The sequence below is a fragment of the Piliocolobus tephrosceles genome, chromosome 20 (assembly GCF_002776525.5).
Source record: "Piliocolobus tephrosceles isolate RC106 chromosome 20, ASM277652v3, whole genome shotgun sequence".
In the NCBI taxonomy this organism is placed as follows: Eukaryota; Metazoa; Chordata; class Mammalia; order Primates; family Cercopithecidae; genus Piliocolobus; species Piliocolobus tephrosceles.
In genome coordinates, this window is record NC_045453.1 from 2,298,186 (window position 1) to 2,318,066 (window position 19,881).

General features: G+C 49.8%; 1 protein-coding gene across 9 annotated transcripts; it reads left to right on the top strand.

Moving 5' to 3' along the window:
- The first annotated feature begins 538 nt into the window (after positions 1-538).
- LOC111548095 lies at positions 539-19,881 on the top strand. 9 transcript variants are annotated; one of them, XM_023220327.3, is made up of 4 exons: positions 539-1,198; positions 10,517-10,626; positions 11,064-11,184; positions 17,928-19,881. In XM_023220327.3, the coding sequence occupies exon 4, from the start codon at positions 18,075-18,077 to the stop codon at positions 18,831-18,833; it is 759 nt and encodes a 252-aa protein (XP_023076095.1). In that variant the 5' UTR covers positions 539-1,198; positions 10,517-10,626; positions 11,064-11,184; positions 17,928-18,074; the 3' UTR covers positions 18,834-19,881. The 9 variants fall into 9 exon arrangements, 8 of the variants coding, with proteins under 8 accessions (XP_023076095.1, XP_023076094.1, XP_023076097.1 ...); XM_023220330.2 differs by lacking the exon at positions 539-1,198 and adding an exon at positions 1,233-1,608 and having other exon boundaries at positions 11,064-11,105; XM_023220325.3 differs by lacking the exon at positions 539-1,198 and adding an exon at positions 1,235-1,608.

Genomic DNA, 19,881 nt, shown 5'->3' on the forward strand with positions numbered 1-19,881 from the left:
GGGTGAATGACAGCTTGGAGCTTCCTAGTCTGCAATTTTGCAGCTGTCACTCCTCCAGTGGACGGTACATTAGAAGCACTCAAATATCTAACTGCACATTACAGGGAAATGAACAGCATCACTGGTGTGAATGTCTGCAGGGAGGAAGGTACCAGGGATAATTGGGATCAGAAAAGGCCTTGGGGAAGGTATGATTTTTGAACTGAAAGAGAGGAAGGAAAAAGCCAGGAAAGCAATTCAGGAAAGCACAAAAGCAAAGACCTCGAGGTGAAGAGGAACCTGGTTTGTTCTAGGCCCTATTGGAAGGATGGTGTGGCCAGAGCCCAGGGAGGCCTGGGGATCAGAGCCCACAGGGCCTGGGGGCTGGGATGAGCAGCTCGACCTGTATTCTGTGATGAGAGCCCACGGAGGGCTTTAAGAACTAAAGAGACCTTGTGATTTTTGTTTAAAATGACAAGGCTGCATTGCAGGTAAGGCCTAGAGTGGGAGCAGGGAGACTAGTGAAGAGGCTGGTGTAGATGCCCTGGCGAGAGATGAAGCTATAGTCTGGGAATTAAGGGTCAGTTCTTAGCAGGGGTCAGAGGAAGCAGAATTTAGTGGGAACAGCTGGCAGCATCCCTGCAGACTTTCAGAGGTGGACCAGGGAACATTCCTGGCCAAGTCAAACCAAGACTGGTGCTGGGACAAGAGGCAGGAGGGACATTTTTGTCCCTGTGGCTTCCTTTGAAGTTCTGAGTTCTGCCTCTCCCAGATGAGCCTTTCCCCAGGGAAAGGAAGACCAACTGTGTCGCTGGGATTTCAGAACCACCCTCTGAAAGGTTTTTCAAACAGGAACTGGACCTTGAGAAGATGGGGAAGCTGGGCCCAAGGAAGGGCTGTGGCCATTGCCTCACAGCATGTGGTCCTCCTTTGGGGGAGATGAGTCAGGGACTGCATCACCCAGTTCCTGCTAATACTCAGATGTCAGCATTTTCAGTGTGTTTGAGGTTAAACTCAAGGATTCCATAGTTGGGCTGGCCTGGTCAGAGTCCTGAGCTTTCTGGCTCACAGAGTGATGCTGTGCTGGCCACTCCCTCTCTCTGAGTCTCAGTTTCCTCATCGGTGTACCACTGCGGTGATGATAGTCCTCACCACACTGGTTATTGTGAACTGTGTGAGATAACACATGAAGAGCACTTAGCAAGGCGCCTGGCTCACAGTGAGTAATCAATCACTGATTTTTGCAATGACATTTCTATTTACTGTGATAAGAGTAAGTATTATCTGGGGACCCTGGTAACAATTTTAGGCACCCAGCAGAACCACAAAATCTCACTTGGTTTGGTTTGGGAGGATGTCAGAGAGTGAGCTCCACTTCCTGTTCCTTATTTAGCCACGGACCTCACCTGTTCTCAGGCCACACAGCCTATCTCTTGTCCAAAGTGAAATGTCATGGGTCAAAGAGAAGGGAAGATAACCTGTGACCAGGAGGACCACAAGGACCATTTGAGCTGGACCTTAAGGTTGGGTGGGAGCAACACAGGCCAAGACAGCAGGATGCCATTCCAGGAGAAGAGAGGAGCCACAGCCAGGGCTTAGAAGTCGAAAAATGATTCTTATTCCTTTCAGGTAGGCAGAAGAGAGTGACTCATTTTGGCCACAGTGGAGAACTTGTGATGGGATGGTGGGTACAAGGAAATGAGGTTGTAGCTAGATCATGGATGCCAGGGTGGGGAAAATTGGCCTTCACCTTAGAGGTGACAGCGGCAGGGGGCTATGACTGTTTCTGAGAAAGAGAGGGCCATCCTCAGAGCTGGATGATGTGAAGGTCACTCCATCAGCTTGAATATAGGCAAGAGGCCCAGAGACCTGCTGGAGCCTCTCTGTGGTCTAGGCCAGGGGTGTGGAGGCCCACTTTGGGCAGTGAAAATGCAGATGTAAGGAGATCCCACAGGTATGAAGGGGGTAGAATCAACAGGACTTGGCAACTAACTAGAAGGGGTAGGGGTGAGGGAGGACCCAAGCGTGACTCCCAGATGCCAGCTTGGGCAATGGGGTGGTTGAACAGAGGTCAAGGGTGGAGGCGGTTTGGGGAGGAAGATGGCGGGGGTGGGGACAGCTCTGAACACACCTTGCTGGAAGAACCCATGGGCCACCTGCGCCGACACTTGGCTCTATAGGTCTGGACCTGGAGAGAGGTCTCAGGATTGGGAACAGGTATTTGACAGCGTGTATTGCCCTGAGTTTGGCTGGCTTGTTGAGAAGACGGGTGAAGGAGAGGAGGCGGGGCAGGTATGCCAGTTGCTGCTCTCTCTTTGGCCTCAGCCCTGGGACAAGCTTGTCCCTCTCCTGTGCTACCCTCCCCCTCTTCTTCTCATCTCACTTCCTTCTGGCTCTTACTTAGCTGCGTCATTTTAGGGAACTTGGAAACCAGGCCCGGTGTCTTTAACTTACAAAATTATACACTCCAATGAGCCGGAAAGGGGCTTTTGGAATAATTCTATTGAAAATATGTGGGTTTTCGCCTTGAAATGATCTTCCTGAAATTATCCCCTTTCTCTCTTTATAAATATTAAAAAGAAGGAATCTGAGCTTACTGCTTCAAATCTCTATTCAGGGACTTTTTTTCTTCTGCCTCCCAGGAAAGCAACCAGTCATTTCTGAGGAAGAAAAGGACGAGGCTGGCGCAGTTTCCTTTAACATAACAACCCCACCCCCCTTCTGAAATCCACTTTTTGGAATACCCCTGACCAATCCCTCCTTGTTCCCCACTACAGCTAAGCTGGGATTTGCTGAAATATTGTGTGTCAGTGTGGGGGTGTGACAGAGGAGCCACTCCAGGAAAGGTGGCAAGGGGAAGGTGAGGAAGGCTAGAGAGACAGGCAGAGAGAGACGGGGAGAGGCAGGGACAGGGATGAAGGGGAGACAGAGACAGTGGCAGTGACAGAGAGACAGAGATGAGAGACATACAGAGAGATACGAAGAGACAGAGAAAGAGAGACAGAGGGACAGAGAGAGAGACAAAAAACAGAGAGGAAGACAGAAAGAGACAGAGAAGGAGAAAGAGACAGAGACAAGGACAAAGAGAGGGAGATAGAGTGACAGAGGGATGGAGAGGGGCAGGGACAAAGACAGAGAGACAGAGAAAGAGGGAAAGAGAGAGACAAGGCATATACACATCCACACACACCCAGAAAGAGAGGCAGGAGGGAAAGCAAGGGAAGATAGAGCAGAGACAGAGGGAGAGCAAGAGGGAGAGGGAGATAATGCTAGGGAGAAAGGGAGAGATGCGTAAGAATAGAGAGGGAGAGATGAGCTGGGGGAAGAGACATAGAGACACTGAAACCCTGGATACTGAGGATTAAAGGAGAGACAGAATATGGGCGGGGGGAGGTGGGGAGAAGAGAGAAAGAGAGAGAAAGAAGAAGCACGCTGAGGAGAGAGAAAGTAGCACACAGATGCAGAGAGACAAAAAGGGAAGACATAGGAATAGAGTAATGGGGAGGGCTGGGGAAGAGACAGAGCTAGAGGCAGAAAATGATAAAGAGAGAGAGAGGCCCACAGAATGGAGACGACACAGATTGACAGATGGGGTAGAAAAGAGCCAGAGAAATCGCAAGTCAGGAAGGAGGCAGGGGAGAGAGGCTGACACGGAGGGGTGGATGAGGAGACCTGATGGGCTCTGCAGCCTGCATGCAGGTGCGAGTGTGTGGCTTCTAAGCATGATGGCCTCTGATGGAGGGAAGCCCCTTGTTCCCAGCCCGGCCCCTCTGGTGCCTTCCTCAGTGCCTGAGAGTGGGGTGAAGCATTGCCTGCCTTTGATGCCCAGAGGGAGGGGCAGAGCAGACCAGTTAATAGGAGTGTGGTTTAGAAGACAGGCAACCCCGAGTTCAAGCATCAGCTCTGCCAATCTCTGCCAACCCCCTTGGGGACTTTACTCAGTCTTTTGGAGCCTTGGCTTTCTTATCTGGAAAATGGGGACAACCATACCTATCTGCATCGTAGGGTGGCCATGGTGCCTACAGGAGGCCTTGCTGTAAAGGGCTTGGCACAGCACCCGAGTCAGCTGCTATTGTCCAACCTGGAGTGTAGTGTGGGCTGCAGTCCTTCTGCGATCTCATAGTCCACCAGCAGACCCCTGCTGTGTACCCCTCCAGGGGTATCGTTTGACCCCTGGAGACCTGGGGGTCAAACCATACCCCACAGGCAACTTGGAAGAAGAAATCCACAGGAGGGAAAAAAAGTAGGAAGTCTTGGTGGCTGGGAGAGTTCCAAGAGGGCATTTCAGGCAGCTGTGATGGGTTCAAGAGGAAACGGAGGCTTGGGTGCACTTCCCTGGTCTCCACCTCCTTGAAAGAGAACCCAGGGAGGAGGAAAGTGTGACCTTGAGCCTGTCCAGGGCTTCTGCCTGCCTGGCTGACCCAGACCGGGTTGGACTCCATGCTCTGTGAGGGCCTTTGAGGTCCTCACAGTCAGGGGTTCTCGAAGTCCATGATTGTAAGCAGCCCAACTGGGGCTGGGGGGCGATGGGGAAGGGTGTCCCCTACTCCTCCGCCTCCTCCTGCCAAGGCTGCGGAGGGAACAGAGGCTGCTGCCTTCTGAAGGATTTGTCACAAAGCGCGGTGGTCGGTTACCGGTTACCACATAAGCCAAGCCCTTGATCTGCTGTGTTTGAGGAAACCCTTTGTTCCTTTCAAGTCTCTATTCTCTCAGCCAGGGCTGGTGCGGAGACCGAAGCAGTGAGCTTTCTCTTTCTTCCTTTTCTTTTTGGATTTTTAAAAATAACTGGCTTGTGCATTCAGGCAGTGTTCCAGAATTGGGTTCCCAGGCTGGGGTTCAGGGCCAGGGACTCCAGCAGCCCCTTCATCCCAGGAAGGCCTCAGGGGAGGGAGAGCCTAAGGGCTGATGGGAAAGGAAGGGCACACACAGGTGCTTGAGAGAGGCTTGGGCTCAGGAACCAACACTGAGGGGAGACTGAAGATGGGGTTCTAACTCTGGCTATGCACCCTACGCATGTCCACTGTATCTTCTTCTGGACCTCAGTTTTTTTCAGTGCAGGGTTGGAGGCCAGAGCAGAGATGGCCACTTTTTCCCATGGCTGAGTCCATGCCAGACATTGCTCATCAATTGCCCTTCCCCACAGAGCTTGGATGAACCCCAAGAAGTCTTTTCAACACCGTGCTCTGGGTATCTACTGCCAATTGCATTTGGCATGCAAAATGAGACCTGCTTCCCGTCCTGAGAGAAGATCATCTCTGAGGCACCAGCATGAAGTAGGGATGCAATAAATATTTGTTGGATGAATGGGCACTTCTTTTTTTAGCCCTTACTTCATGCCAGGCGTTGTTCTGAGTACTGTTCTAAACGGTGAACAAAGCAAAGTTCCTGACCTCAATCTCACATGTGAGGGAGACAGGCAATAAGCAAATAAGCAGAGAAATAGATCAAATATCAGGTGGTGATCAGTGCCATAAAGAAAAGTTAAAACAATAGAGAGTGACAGGCTGTGGGTCAGTATGGGGGCACGTTGTGGATAAGGTACCCAGAGATCTTCTGGGAAAGAGATATGGAGCAGACAAAGTCCATCACTCTAGGACTTTGAGTCTAAATTTGTCTGACTCTAAGATTCTAATTTCGTTGAGTAAGATTCTAGAATCTCGTGAATCTAGGAACCTATAACTAAAATTATAGATTTCCACTGCTCTCACATTCCATGACAATGATGCTGGAATTCTGTGACTCTGAAATTCTAGGCTTCACTGATGCATCTTTTTGCTTGAATAGACCAGGATTCATTGCCTACCCTCTCCCCACTACCCCTAGGAAATAGAGCTGAAAATAGAAACAGTCAAAACAACGAGCCATTCCAGCTCTAAGTGCCATAGTAAACAAATGGTCCAATGTTGCTCTGATAGTTTAATTGCGGCAGTTCCAGACAAGCCCATTCATGAAGGATCTTTAGTTGATGGAGAGGAGGAGTGAGCACCCAGGGAAGGGAGGCTTGTAGGTGGGCACTTGGGGGAGGTCTGCGTCACCACCCCAGCTGAGGATGATGCTCTGGGGAGCCTGTTGGATTTCAGCAGCCAAAGCATTGGTGTTTGGAACAGGCCCCTTTGCCTTTAAGGATCACAATGGTGGCTATTTTAACTGGCAAAGTAAAGAAGGGTCTCTTTGAGGATGTGGCATTAGAGCTAGATTGGAAGACTTAAGAAGATACTAGGTTGACAGAAATCCAGGGAAGTGAGTCCCAGGCAAAGGGGAAGAGCAGATTCAAAGGTCCTAAGGTGAGAGAGAGCTTGGCAGGTTCCCCAAGTATTCAGAGCATAGGACAGAGAGGAGACGATATCAGAGGGATAAGCAGGGGCTGTGTCCTATAGGGGTTTGGAGGTCAGGGTTAGGAATATGGAAGCCACTGGAAGGATTTTAACAGGGGAGTGACATGATATAACTCCATATTCAAAAGATTCCTAAGTGCTTTGAGTAGAAGAGACTACTGGTGGCAAGAGTGGAAACTGAAAGACCAGTGAGAGTCCCCAGTGTTTCAGTGAGAAATGATGGTGGTTTGGATTTAGATGGTGGCAGTGGGTCCATCTGTTTGTCTACCACTTTGTTCTTCCCTCCTTTCTTCCATTCTTCTATCTCTTCATCCATCCATCCATTCACCCACTTGCCCATCCATCCATCCACCCATCCATCTATCCATCCATCCATCCATCCATCCATCCATCCACCCACCCATGCACGCATCCCCCCACCCACCCACCCACCCATCATCCACCCACCCACCCATCCACCCACCCATCCACCCACCCATCCATCCACCCATCCATCCATCCATTAACTAAACACATTGTGTCTATGGGGAGTCAGGTACAATGCTGAACAAGAATGAAATAAACATGGTTCCCAGCCTAAGGGGCTTACAAAACAGCAGGGCACACAAAATTGCAATGTAATGTTATGAATGCTCCAGCTAAGGAATGCATAAGTACCGAGAAAGCTCATGGGAGGTAATTCCCTATGCTTTCTCCTGGAGGAGATGCTGATATTTGAGTTGGGCCTTTTGAAGGACACAGGAGTTGGACAAGCAGCAGAAGAGTGTTCCTGGCAGGGGCACACAGCTTGAGTAGAAAGCAAGGAGGTAGCATGAGTGAGCATGGCCTGTTCTGGAAATGTATAGCTGTCTATGTTGGTTGAATCAACAGTTGTGAGTGGGGATACTGATGGGAGAGGAGTTTAGGTCAACTTGGGAAGACACGGAGCAGCATATGCTTATGAGTGGGCCTGCCCCTTTCTGCTCGGCTCGGCCTGCCCCTATCAGAGCTGAATAATTGAATTAAGTACCAGCTCTTAAACAAGATGCAGCTGTTTAGCAGATGTTGCTTACACCCCAGATGGAGGTGCATCTTGGCGACGGGCACAACATTTCCAAGGCATCTAATTTGTGAGGCTGTGGAGAGGAAAGAACTTCAAGATGCTGGCATTATTATTTAATAACCATCATTAATTACACACCCCCTCCCTCCAGCACCACTGCATGTCAAACATTTCTGCTGGATTCAGACTGGAGGCACAGAGGCGGGGTGGCAGGTGGGCTTGGGGGTTGAACTTGCTGGTTCTTATTCAGAAAAACAAGAGAAGAAAAGGGAATAAAAAACTCATCAATCGACAAAGCCTTCAAGAACTTTTATAATAATGGAAAATGACTTCTCTTGCATTTTTCATAAAATGGGTACAAATAATAACTGCTATTGATTGAACCCCCACTCAGAGCCAGGGGCTATGCTGGGTGCGTCTTAGACATTGCCTCCAATTCCCTAATCCTCCCAACAGCCACGCACTGTCCTACCTCAGGGCCTTTGCCCTTGATGTCTCCTCCGACTGGGAACGTTCTTCCTGCACACATCCACATGGCTAACTCCCCAGCATCCTTCCGAGCTTCACTTAACTGTCAGCTCCCTAGAAAGGCCCTCCCTGACCACCACTCCCTGAAATAATGTCCTCCACATTCTTGACCTCCTTCTCTTGCTTTTTTTTCATCACCTGATATACGTATATTTGTTAATTGTCTGTTTCTTTCTTTTAGATTTTAAGCTTCCAAGGACAAGGATTTTCGTTTCATTCATTGTGGCCTCCCCAGCAGTCAAAACAATGCTTGACACAGGACAGAGTTCCTTTTTTCTTTTTTGAGACGGAGTCTGGCTCGGTTGCTCAAGCTGGAGTGCAGTGGCACGATCTCGGCTCAGTACAACCTCTGTCTCCTGGGTTCAAGCGATTGTCCTGTCACAGCCTCTGGAATAGCTGGGATTACGGGTGCGTGCCACCAAGCCCAGCTGTTTCTTTCTTCTTTCTTCTTCTTCTTTTTTTTTTTTTTTTTTTTGGTTACTTTCAGTAGAGATGGGATTTCACCATGTTGGCCAGGCTGGAATCCGACTCCTGACCTCAGTGACCCACCTGCATCAGCCTCCTGAAGGGCTGGGATTACAGGCATGAGCCACCGTGCCTGGCCCAGAGTTCTATAAATATTTGTTCAATGGGTGGGTGAATCATCAGTGGGTCTCACAAAAAAATGTAGCAGAAGAGTGTCAGGAAGATAAAATCTCTTTCCTAGGCATTACACAGCCAGCAAAGAGCAAGCTGGGATTTGAATTCAGCTCTAATTCTAAAGCTCTGCTCTTTTCATTAAGGACTTTGTTTTTCTTCTCCATAGCACTTATTTCTCCTTCTCCTTCTCCTTCTCCTTCTCCTTCTCCTTCTCCTTCTCCTTCTTCTTCTGACAGAGTCTTGATCTGTCACCAGGCTGGAGTACAGTAGTGTGATCTCAGCTCACTGCAACCTCTGCTTCCCAGGTTCAAGCGATTCTCATGCCTCAGCCTCTCGAGTAGCTGGGATTACAGGCATGTGCCACCACGCCCTTGTATTTTTAGTAGAGATGGGGTTTCACCATGTTGATTAGGCTGGTCTCGAACTGCTGACCTCAGGTGATCCACCCCCCCCTCAGCCTCCCAAAGTGTCGGGATTACAGGCGGGATTACAGGCGTGAGCCACCACGGCCGGCCCACTTACTTATTTATCTATTCATGTGTTTAATGTCTGTGCTTCCCGCTACAATGGCAGCTCCACTGAGGGCCGAGTTCATCTGTTTTGTTCACAGCTGAATCCCCAGCCCCAAAACAGTACCTGGCACCCAGGAAATGCTTCACAAATATACACTGAATGAAGGAAAGAGGGTCTGGGATACAGGAGGCTGGAGGTGTTCACACCCTTGCTGGGTCTCCGACTGGGTGAGACGGTGAGGAGCTCCAAGATGTTTTCCACCTTCCCTAACCCCTCCCACATACAGACTTCTTATTTACTCTTGGAAGCAATGCTGCAAGGGAAGTATTATCCAAACCATTTTATAGATGGAGAAATTGAGGCTCAATCAGAGAAATGATTTGCCGTTCTCAAGGTCACCCAGCTAGTAAGTGTCAGAGCTGGGATTTAAACCCAGGCCTCCAGAGCTCACTTGTCATGCAAAAGGGACGCTTGGTGCTTGCTAGCTCTGCCCACCCAAAGGCAACAGCTAGAAGGTCTAGAAGGTCCATTCACAATCTGTGTGTTTCCCCTTCAAGGTGGGGGGTGTCAGCAACAAGGTGAAACTCACACTTAATTCACAACTCCCAGTTTTGTCCATTTCAGTGAAAACTTTCATGTTGTTTTAACCCAAATCCCCTGTCGACTTCAATGAAAGCTTTGAATCCAAGAGGAAGGTCAGAAAGGGTTTTTTGGAGGTAGCACAGGCGCCCAGTGGAAATCATATTAGCATATTCATTATCATCAGGGCCCTTTGAATGTGTTTTTGAGCTGTTCCCTTCAAGTGACTGGAGACAATGGTTCCTTTCTGTTCACAAATTCCTGGGCTTGAAGTGGGCTGTGGCCAGCTCCTATGTGCTTCTCTGCACTTTCCAAATGGTCACAGTGAACCCGCGTTGCATAAGGTAACGGGGAGGATGTCATCCACTAGGCGTGCTGGTGGTGAATGAGGCTCTTTGTCTGGGTTTGGAAGAAATATCTCCTCAAGTCACTTAGGCAGCTGTGGTAGACCCCAAAGATGGGCTCAGGTAACAAAATATGTTGTTAAACTGTCTTCTAAGGAGGCTGGACCCTATTAACAGGAGGTTCCTGAGTGTGGCAAAGAGTCGGGGCTGGGGCTGGGGTAACAAGGTAGTTGCTCAACCCTGGCAAGTGCCAGGATCACCCAGGGAGCATTTAGCATCAATCAGTGCCCAGCACCACCTCACCAGGCCATCTGGACGCAAATCTTGGGAAGTGGGGGAACAAATAGGCATCAAAGGTTTGTAAGTGTCCCCAGATGCAAATAGGCAGCTAGTAAGCAGAGCAGAACGCCTCTCCTCCAATCGGAGGGAAGGAGAAAAGAGAAGTTGTGGGTGGGGTATAGTGGGGAGGGAGGGCTACAGGAAATCCTCTGGGCATGTATTGGGAAAAGAGAACTTCAGGGAAAAACGCTTTTCTCTCTCTCTCTCTCTCTCTCAAGAAAATTCTCCAACTGCAGAAAGTGGAGACAACAGTACAGTGACCCTACATGCTTGTTACCAGCCTCACCTGTCACCCACATGGAGTCCTTCCCATTTGTGGGGTTTCCAGGTGTGTGCCTGTCCCAGAGAGGCCATGTGGCCTGCTGTCCCAGAACCTTCCTTCTGTAAAGCCCACACCACTCCCCAGTGATTCTGACAGTAGATCCTTGGTGGGAACACAGAGCCCCAGCTCTCAGCCTGGACAAGCTTTGACAGAAAAGCCAGCAACTGGGACACAAGTCCTTTTGTATTAAGGGGGAAAAAAAATAGTTCTAATTAAAAAGAAATCCCCACCTATTTGGACTAATTCCTCCATGACTAGCTTCTCCTTAGTTCTCCTGTTTTCGGACAGGGCCTGCGGCTGATTTCCCCTGAATAGGATCAAAGAAGCGAGGGGACTAGCCAAGGGCTTGGAACACCCAGAGGGTAGCTGCTGGGGGCGTGAGAACTGAGTAGGGATGGCTCCAGGAAGTCCTCTTATGTGTGCTTCTTTGTTCTTTTGACAAGGATTTGCTGAGCACCTACTATGCGCCAGACGTCGTGTTCTAGGTAAGGGGGATACATCTGATGGAAGAAGGTGCTTCCCTAGACGTAGCTTACATCCCAGTGTGGGAGATGACAAGAAACAGTAAGTCAAATCTACTGCATGTCAATAGATGGTGTTAAGTGCTACAAAGAAAGTTAAAGCAGGGAAAGAGACTGGGGAAGGACTGCTGGAGTGGGTGGTAATTTTTAAAGAGGTATGCAGGAAAGGCATCTCTGCAGACCCACACAAGTGAGAGAGGGAGCCGTGCTGGAGGGGCACTCCAGGCAGAGGGCACAGCAGATGCAAAGGCCCACAGGTGGGAGTTCTCCTTCCAGGAGCGGTGAGCACCCTTGAGTGGTTGGAATAGAGGAAGGGCTGGGGAGAGTGCAGGGAGGTGAGGTCAGGGAGGCAGGTCTGTAGGGGAAACTGAGGAGGTCGGACTGTGTGACTTAGGAGGCCTTTGTGTTTCCTTTGAGTGAGAAGGGCAGTGATGGGTGGGTTTTGAGCAAGAGGATTGCAAGCTCTAGCTTAGGTTTTAACAGGACATCTCTGCTGAGTTAAGAACAAGTTGTAGAAGGCAGGCCAGGGGCAAGAGGAGGCTGTTGTGTCACCCCAGGTGACAGACAATAGTGGGTCAGACTAGGGTGGTCATGGAGGGCATGGATACGTTTAGAAGGAAGAGCCAATGGAATTTGTGGACTGCAAGAATATTGGAATATGACTCAGGACAATCAGGGCTGACTCCAAGGTATTTGATCTAAGCAACTAGAATTATAGAGTTGGCATTTCCTGATATGAAAATCCTGCAGAAGGGGTGGGTTTTGGAGGCACAATCAGGAGTTCCATTTTGGACAGGTGAGATGTGACATGCCTCCGTAACACAGATGGAGCTGTGGAGTTAGTAGCTGGGCATGAGGCTGGAGTACAGGGGAGACGCCTGGCCCAGAGTCACCCCAGATACTGAGTGAGATCACTAAGGGTGTGACTGTAGACGGTGAGATGTGGACTAAGGTTCTGATATAATAGGAACTGGGCCAGGCCATGTCTTCTGGGCCTCATCACCTGGGGTTGATGAAGGGATGTCCTGATCCTACCTCCCTCTCCATTCACCACTTCCAATTCTTAGCATTTACCCTAAAGATAAATGGGAGAGCTGAGCTAGCCTAATTTTGGTTGAAAAGAGCAGAGCCTCTCTCCTAATTTGAGCCATGGGGGGTTGTTGTCAAGCTACATGCAGGGACTGGAAGGCAGGAATTTTGACCACACATCACAGAATACAATTTAGCTACTGGAACATCATTCAGGACCCAGTGCTCTGGGACTGAGTTAGTTCATAGTCATCTCAGGAGCAGAGGTTTGTCAAACTTCTCCTCCCCCTTGTCTGTCTTGGAATTTTGGCTTACTCATTGCCCCTGTGCCTTCACATTTGTTTGAATTATGTCATTTTTTAGGGTCTTTCAGCTTGTAGGCATTATCCCAGCTCTTTGTGGTCCAATTCAAACTGGCAGCCACCATCACTGCTGATGAGTTTAGTTAACTGGGCTCAGCCCTGCTGGGTGGAGCTTCTGTCCCAGGCTGTATCATAGGCTGCTCAGCCTCTATTTTAGCAGTCTTTGGGTCAGGTGGCTCTTCCTGCCCCCACCAGGTGTTGTGGAAGTGTGGAGATATCGGGTAAGAATTCAAGGTCAACAACAGTAATGTCAACAGTGATAATAACAGCATGGCTACGTAGACTGCATCAGACAGACTGGGTTCCGGTTCAAGCCCAGCTTCCACCACTTTCTATGACCTTGGGCAGCTTGTTCAGCCTAACTGCATCCCCATCTCTACATCTACAAGTGGGAAATAATAATGTTAACTACATCTTAGCACTGTGGTGAGGAGTATATAAACTAATCAAGAAGACCCTTATGGCATATAATTTAATCAGGGCTCAAAAAATACCAGTCACTCTTACGACTATTGGCTGAACAGTTCTTCTGCACTAAATGAGGTGCTTTAAAGGTGCACATTCTTATTTGATTCCTTATAAAATCCCAATGAGATAGTTTCTTTTTTCAGCCCCACCTTATAGCTGTGAAAGTGGAGGCAGAAGTGATGTGACTTATCCAAAGGTCCTTCAGCTAGTATAAGATGAAGCTGGGACACTGAAACACAGGTTTGTCTCGTTTCAGAACCGGTGGTCTCACTGTGCCCTCCCCCCTACCCCAGCAGGGTATCTATATGTAAATGCTCACCCTGGGCCACTTCCTCTGCAAGACTGTGGGCAGGAGCGCCCCAGAAGGTGTAGGGCACTCCCTGATCTCCCACAACCCCACCCCCTACCCCAGATCTTTCTGCCTTCCAAGGAGATAATGCCTAGTCTTCTAAATACCACTCTGCTCCAGTGGGACTGTGCCCCTCACCTGCTCTGGCCTACAAAGGCCATTCCTGTTCCTTGTCCTGTGTGGTCCTCAACATTTCAATTACTTAGCAAAGCAGGGATTATTTCCTCCCATGTGATAGATGCAGAAACTGAAATTCACCAAAAGGATGGAACTGTCTCCTCCCCAGTCCTTACAAGGAGCGTTTGGAGAAAGGCAAAACTGAACTTGAGAGGAACAGAGAGTCACTGCATGTCCTCCAAGAGGGGTGAGAAGAAGGCAAGAAAGACTGGGGTCAGAACAGAGAAGCTTGGAACTGGAGCAGAAAGGTGACTCATTTAACTGGGCCTGTGCCCTGGTTAGCAATGTAGCCAGTTCTGCAAAGCCTCCTCCAGACTTGGGGTTCAGTCAGGGTGTAAAGGAAATAGAATGATATGAATTCCTGGTGCCAGTTTAAGTTCATGAAATATGCCAGCATGGCCCTGGGGCTTGATGCAGGCTTCCCTACTGAAGGATCACAGCGGGAAGGGAGCATCTGCAGGCTCTTGGCTCACATTTGTCGCCTGTAACCTTCACACACCAGGCACAAGTCTTGCCCATGCGCCGGCACTGTCATCAGTAAACAGTCCCTGAGCTTCACATGTATGGATTTCACAGCACAGCTCTGGAATCTGACAGTTGAGGGTTTGAATCTCAGCCTTGCACCTACGCACTGTGTGGCCCGGAGCAAGTCGTCTAACCTGTCTGGGTTTCTGCTTCCTCATCTGTGATCCTCCCTCAGTGGGATACTGTGGAGATCAAGTGAGATATGTTCGTTTAGTGCTTGACACAGGGCCTGGTGTGTGGCGAACGCCATTATTGTTCCACACAACACAAAACAATTCGGACACTTGCTGTTGGCATAGGAATGATTAAAAGATATACGGTATAGGAACATAACAAATAATAAAAAAGGAAAGATTATTTTGATGACAGAGTGGAGGATGTGTTAGGAAGGAGAAGACTAGTATTGAAACATCTCTGCTAGGAATAGTGTTTGGCTGTTGGTAGCAAAGAAAAAAAAAAACCACCTAACCATGGAACAGATTTTAGTTGTTCTCAATACCTATGCTCCCCTTCTTCCTGAGTCAACAAAATCCCCAATTTTCATCGGAGTACATGGCATACCTCCTGAAATAAAGATTACAGTTTCCAGTTTCCCTTCCATATCCTAGGTATGCCCATGTAAGTTCTGGCCAGTGGAAAATGCTGTGTGTGACTTCTAGAAAATGTCTTAAAAGGGAGGGTAAACACCTTCCTCCACCCGTCCTCCACACTTTCTGGAATTTGAGACATGATGACTACATCTCAAGTAGCTCGGACCATGTGATGAGTTAAAGATGGCTGTGGATTCTTTGATCCTCCTCCTTTTGAGAGGAGGAGTCATTTTCCCCTGTACTTAAATCTGGGCTGACCTGTGACTTCTTTGACCAATAGAGTATGGTGGAAATAATGCCACACCCATTCCAGGCCTAACCTCTAGAAGGACTGGCAGTTTCTGCTATGGCCTCTGGGAGCCATGAGCTGCCATGAAAAAGGTCAAACTACCCTGCTGGAGACACCCACCTGGAGAAGCCCTGGGATTCCATGGAGAGGCAGAGGGACCCAGCTGAGCTCAGTGTTCCAGCCATCCCCACGAAAGCACCAGGCATCTAAGTGAAACCATCTTGATCCTCCAGTGTAGCCCAATCAGCACCTGAATATCACTGAATGACTCTAGTCAGCGCTCCATGGATCACTGAAGGATCACCCAGCTGAGCCCTGCCCAAATTTCTGACTCACAAAACTGTAGATAATACAATGGTTGTTGTTTGGGGGCAGTTTGTTGTGCTGTAGCAATAAATAGCCAGAACAGACCAAGAGGTAGAAGTTGTTTGCTGAAAATGTTGCAAAAATTATACCAGCCCTTACCTAGCTACCTCCAGATTTCTTGCTACATTAAAAAAAAAAAAAAATCCCTATTTAAGCCTTGTTGACACCTTGAGCTATTGCTCAGTCCTCAGTTTTCCATTTGTTAAATGGAGCGTTAGCTCCTGTCTTATTAATTCCCAAAGGTGCCTGAGAGGGTAGAGTAAGAATGAAGAAGAGAAGGCCTTTTTCATGTAATATAAACAGTGCTCATGTCCCCAAAGATCAGTGAGTGACATAATCAAACAGTTATAATATATTTAATGTGGTCGTAATGGGTGTGAACTTGTCATGAACCAATTGCAATGGATTTTGGAATCAGACACATTAGGGCTTGAGGCTCTCAGCTCTGCTAGACAAATTTCTAACTTGACAAATAGGGCCAGTCATTAAATCTCTAAGCCTTAGTTTCCTCACCAATAAAATACAGATGATGTGATTTCCCTCCATTGAGTCTGTGTGAGGATTAAATTAAATGAGATTAATCCATCTATTTGATAAATATTGAATATCTCCTAGGGTCTAGGCCAAACACACTCCTGATACTGGTGGAGGCTGGTGGCCACTCACCCTTAAATCTAAATATTTAAAAGTTATAAATCAAACCAATACCTTCTCTTAAACGTTCTATCCTTCTCCTCGATAAGTATAACTTCTCAGCAGCCTGAAAGGCCAGGATCGATTTGGAAACAGACTTCTTAGATACTTGCACTGACATGTGGTGGTGCTAGGGAGAGCCAGCCCCATCCCCTGGTTGCTTATTTCCCAGCCTATAACCTGCCACCTTCCCTTCTCATCCCCAGCTCCATCCTGTACCGTGTACACCTCACCTGCATGTGTGTAGACATACCAGGCTGCAGGTCCAAGCTCCATCCACACCCCATGCTCAGCAGTGCCCCTTAGCTACACCCTGGGTTTAGTGTTCTGCCTCCAGACAATAGACCAGGAAGAGGCCTGGCAGCAGGCTTGGGACTTTTAGGTAGGGAGCTCAGGAATCCTAGGAATCTGTAGTACTCTAGACAAGGAGCAAAGACTTGGATGGGTATATCCCCCTGGCACTGCAGACTCTCTAGCCTGTGGGGACGTACGCAGCTGGAGGCTGGCCGGGGCACAGCTCGGCTTGCCTGGGTCCAAGGATGGGCTGGTCAGCCTGTGCTAGGTGCTGCAGATACATGAGTAGATGAAGCAGATACCACCCCTGCTTCTCCTACTCAAAGGTGAAGACACATCCCTGAAGTCGGGGCCTCAGTCTCAGCCCTATCTGTAAGATGAGGGCTTACCTGATCTGACATCAGGTAATGTTGGAGACTTGGTGAATGTCCTCAGGAATCTCCTAGAAGCCAGGAGGCCAGATGAGGCGGGGCATGCTTAAGGCCTGAGTAATCAACTTCCTCCTTGAACTCAAGGCTGGTAGGGCAGGAACGGTATCTACCCTCTAGTCGAACTCCATCCACCCAACTCCTTCAGTGGCCATACCAACAAAACTTCCCATCACACTTAGAATGAAAGTCCAGCTCCTTGCCGAGACCTGCAAAGCCTGCTACCCTCAGCTCCTGACCATCTCCTCTCCTTCTTATTGCTGCTCACTGAGTTCCATCCTTATGTTCATGAAACCCCACATGTACTCTTCCACCTCAAGGCCTTTGCCCTTGTTGTTTTCTCTGCTGGACATGCCCAGCTCTTTGCAAGGCTAGTTCCTCTTACTGTGCAGGCCTCAGCTTAGACACTCCCTTGCATAGAGATGGCCATTGACATCCTTTTAGGAGCAGCTCCTATCTAGCCCCAACTCTCTCTCTCTTTTTTTTTTTTTTTTTTTGAGGCAGAGTCTCGCTCTGTCGCCTGGGCTGGAGTACTGTGGCCCGATCTCAGCTCACTGCAAGCTCCGCCTCCCGGGTTCATGCCATTCTCCTGCCTCAGCCTCCCCCGAGTAGCTGGGACCACAGGCGCCCGCCACCTCGCCCGGCTAGTTTTTTTGTATTTTTTTAGTAGAGACGGGGTTTCACCGTGTCGGCCAGGATGGTCTCGATCTCCTGACCTCGTGATCCGCCCGTCTCGGCCTCCCAAAGTGCTGGGATTACAGGCTTGAGCCACCGCGCCCGGCCCCCAACTCTCTCTTAAGTGTGTCACCACTTTACTTCCTTCCTAATACAGCTAAAAGTGGTGTAATGGAGTGTGCAAAAGCTTCCACTTGGGGCTGGACTGGCTGGGTCGAACCCCTGCTGGGCCCAATATTCTCAAGTGCCCAGCCTTCCATACTGCACACTTGAGGCTATTGTTCAACCTAGTTCCCCACATACTGTTCAACCTGTTTCTCCACATATTGTTCAACTTCCTATTTCCCCTGAATAGATTATTCAACCTGCATTTTCCTATTTGTGCAAGGGAGTGAGGATTACATGACCTAATGTGCATATAGCATAGAGCAGAGGCTGGCACAAGCGTTGCAGTGGTGTTTGCTATGATATCAACACTTGTTGCTATTTGAAATTATTGTGTCTGTATGTTTCTTGTTTATTTCCCTCTTCTCTCTGACAGGCAAACTCCCCACAACAGCCTCCTCAACGCTGCCTCCCACAGTGCTTGGACAAAATAATTACAGCAAGGAGCGCGCACTCCTTATACAGGACATCCCAATGCAGGTGGAGAAACTGAGGGAGAGTTGGAGGTTCCTTGCCCTCGGTGATGCGGTGTGAAGCCCTCCAGGCACCAGCCCCGCCGCGTGAGCCGCCGCCTGCACCGCTTCTCGCGGACACCAACCGAGCCGCACTTCTCGCGCCGCTACTGCGGGTTTCCGCGGCGCCGGTGTTTTTGTTCCCGGCACGGCGCGTTTTAGTCGTTCAGGCCGAATCAAGCGAAGGCGGAAAAGCGGCGCGCGGTCCGCGTCAGCTGCAGTTTCGTCCTCCTGGTTCCCGGTGCGCTAACAAAGGCATTTGCATGAAAACAGAAACCCGGTTTGCAGAAAGGACCCGTTGGCGGCGTGCATCGTGCGCTCCAGTGCCCTACCGCTGCGCCCCCTTCCCCAGGTGGGGAAGAAGCGAAGTGTGGGGACTGGCCCAAGACACGGCTCGGCCGGCGGGGACCGGGACGCTGCGGCCCGAGCGACCCCCTTCTCTGCCCCCTTCCCAGGCCGGCGGAAACGGCCGTCTCGGGCGTGGGCGCGCTTCTGCAGACTCATCGGGACGTTTTACCCAGGCGTGCGGCCAGGGCCCCCGGGGTCTTGGGGAGCCGGCGCCTGCGTGCGGACCGCAGCGGAGCGGAAGGAGCGGCGGCAGTGGCTCCTTCAGCACTGGGGCGCAGCCTCCGGGCTCTCCCTGCGCCACTCTGGGCCTCGGTCTCTTCGCATGTTCGACAGGGACGCAAGAATGTCACAACGCCTATCTGCAGGGGGAGGCGGGCTTCCCAGAAGCGTGCCGGCGCGTGGCTCGCAGAGGGGCTCAGTGAATATCCGCTGCGTTGGCCCTTTCCAAAGCTTTTCCTTAGCCGCTTCTCCTTTGGCCCTTTCCAGAGCTTTTCCTTAGCCGCTTCTCCTTTGAAACCCTCGTTTTCCCCAGCAGCCCTTGGAGGCAGGATAAGCTAAGTGGTAAAAGCAGAGGATTAGGAACCGGGGAACCCTGGATTCAAATCCTGCCCGCCGCTGACTAGCTGTGTAACCACGGGCAAGTTACTCCGCCTCTGGAGGCCTCAGCTTCCTCATCTGTAAAATGGGGCATAACACAGTCCAGAAAGTGCTTATTTCCGCAGTGTCACAAAGCAAGTGTTTAATTCATTCTTAAAATTAATCACTTCCAGCTGTGGGACAGGCGCAGGGTAGAAAGGGGTTTTCTTAAGGTCACAGGCGGCGTCAAAGGCAAACCCTCCGGGTCTTCACAAGTAAGTTTTGTGAAGCAGCAAGTCTTCAGCAGCCTGAAGGGCAAGCTCCCCAGATGGTTTTATCCAGCCGGGTAGATGTGAGCGGTAAGGAGCGCCGGCGCATCTCCGCCTCTCTCCGTGAAGACGCATAAGCAATGGCTGGCGAATCTACTGCCTGGAATGGGGTTCTTGGGTAGAGACCGTTTTTTGTTGGAAAAAGAAGAAGAAAGAAAGAAAACAAACAACCATGCAAACAAAAACGGAAAGCCAGAGCCTTTTATGTAGGAGCCAGCCTGCTATTCAGGGCCGACCACCGTCTCTCCGCAATTCCTCCCCGGGAAGGAAGCCTCGCGCTGCCCTCCAGTGGCAGGCGAGGTAGTGTCGCCCGGGCGAAGCTCACAAACAAGGGTTTACCAGAGAAACCAGCTTCAGTCTGCGCGGGTGGGGGCTGTCGGGGAGAGAGCAGAGAAAATCGGAATGGTTCCCTGACTGCTGTTTTTTCGTCCCGGTGGATCTTGGGAGTCTTGGAAAGAGAATAATAAGGCTCTCTGAATTTGAAAGGCATAGGAGTTTTTACATTCTGGTTTTATTTATTTTTGAATAGACAACACATTTACAGGATTCAAAAGATAAAAAAGAA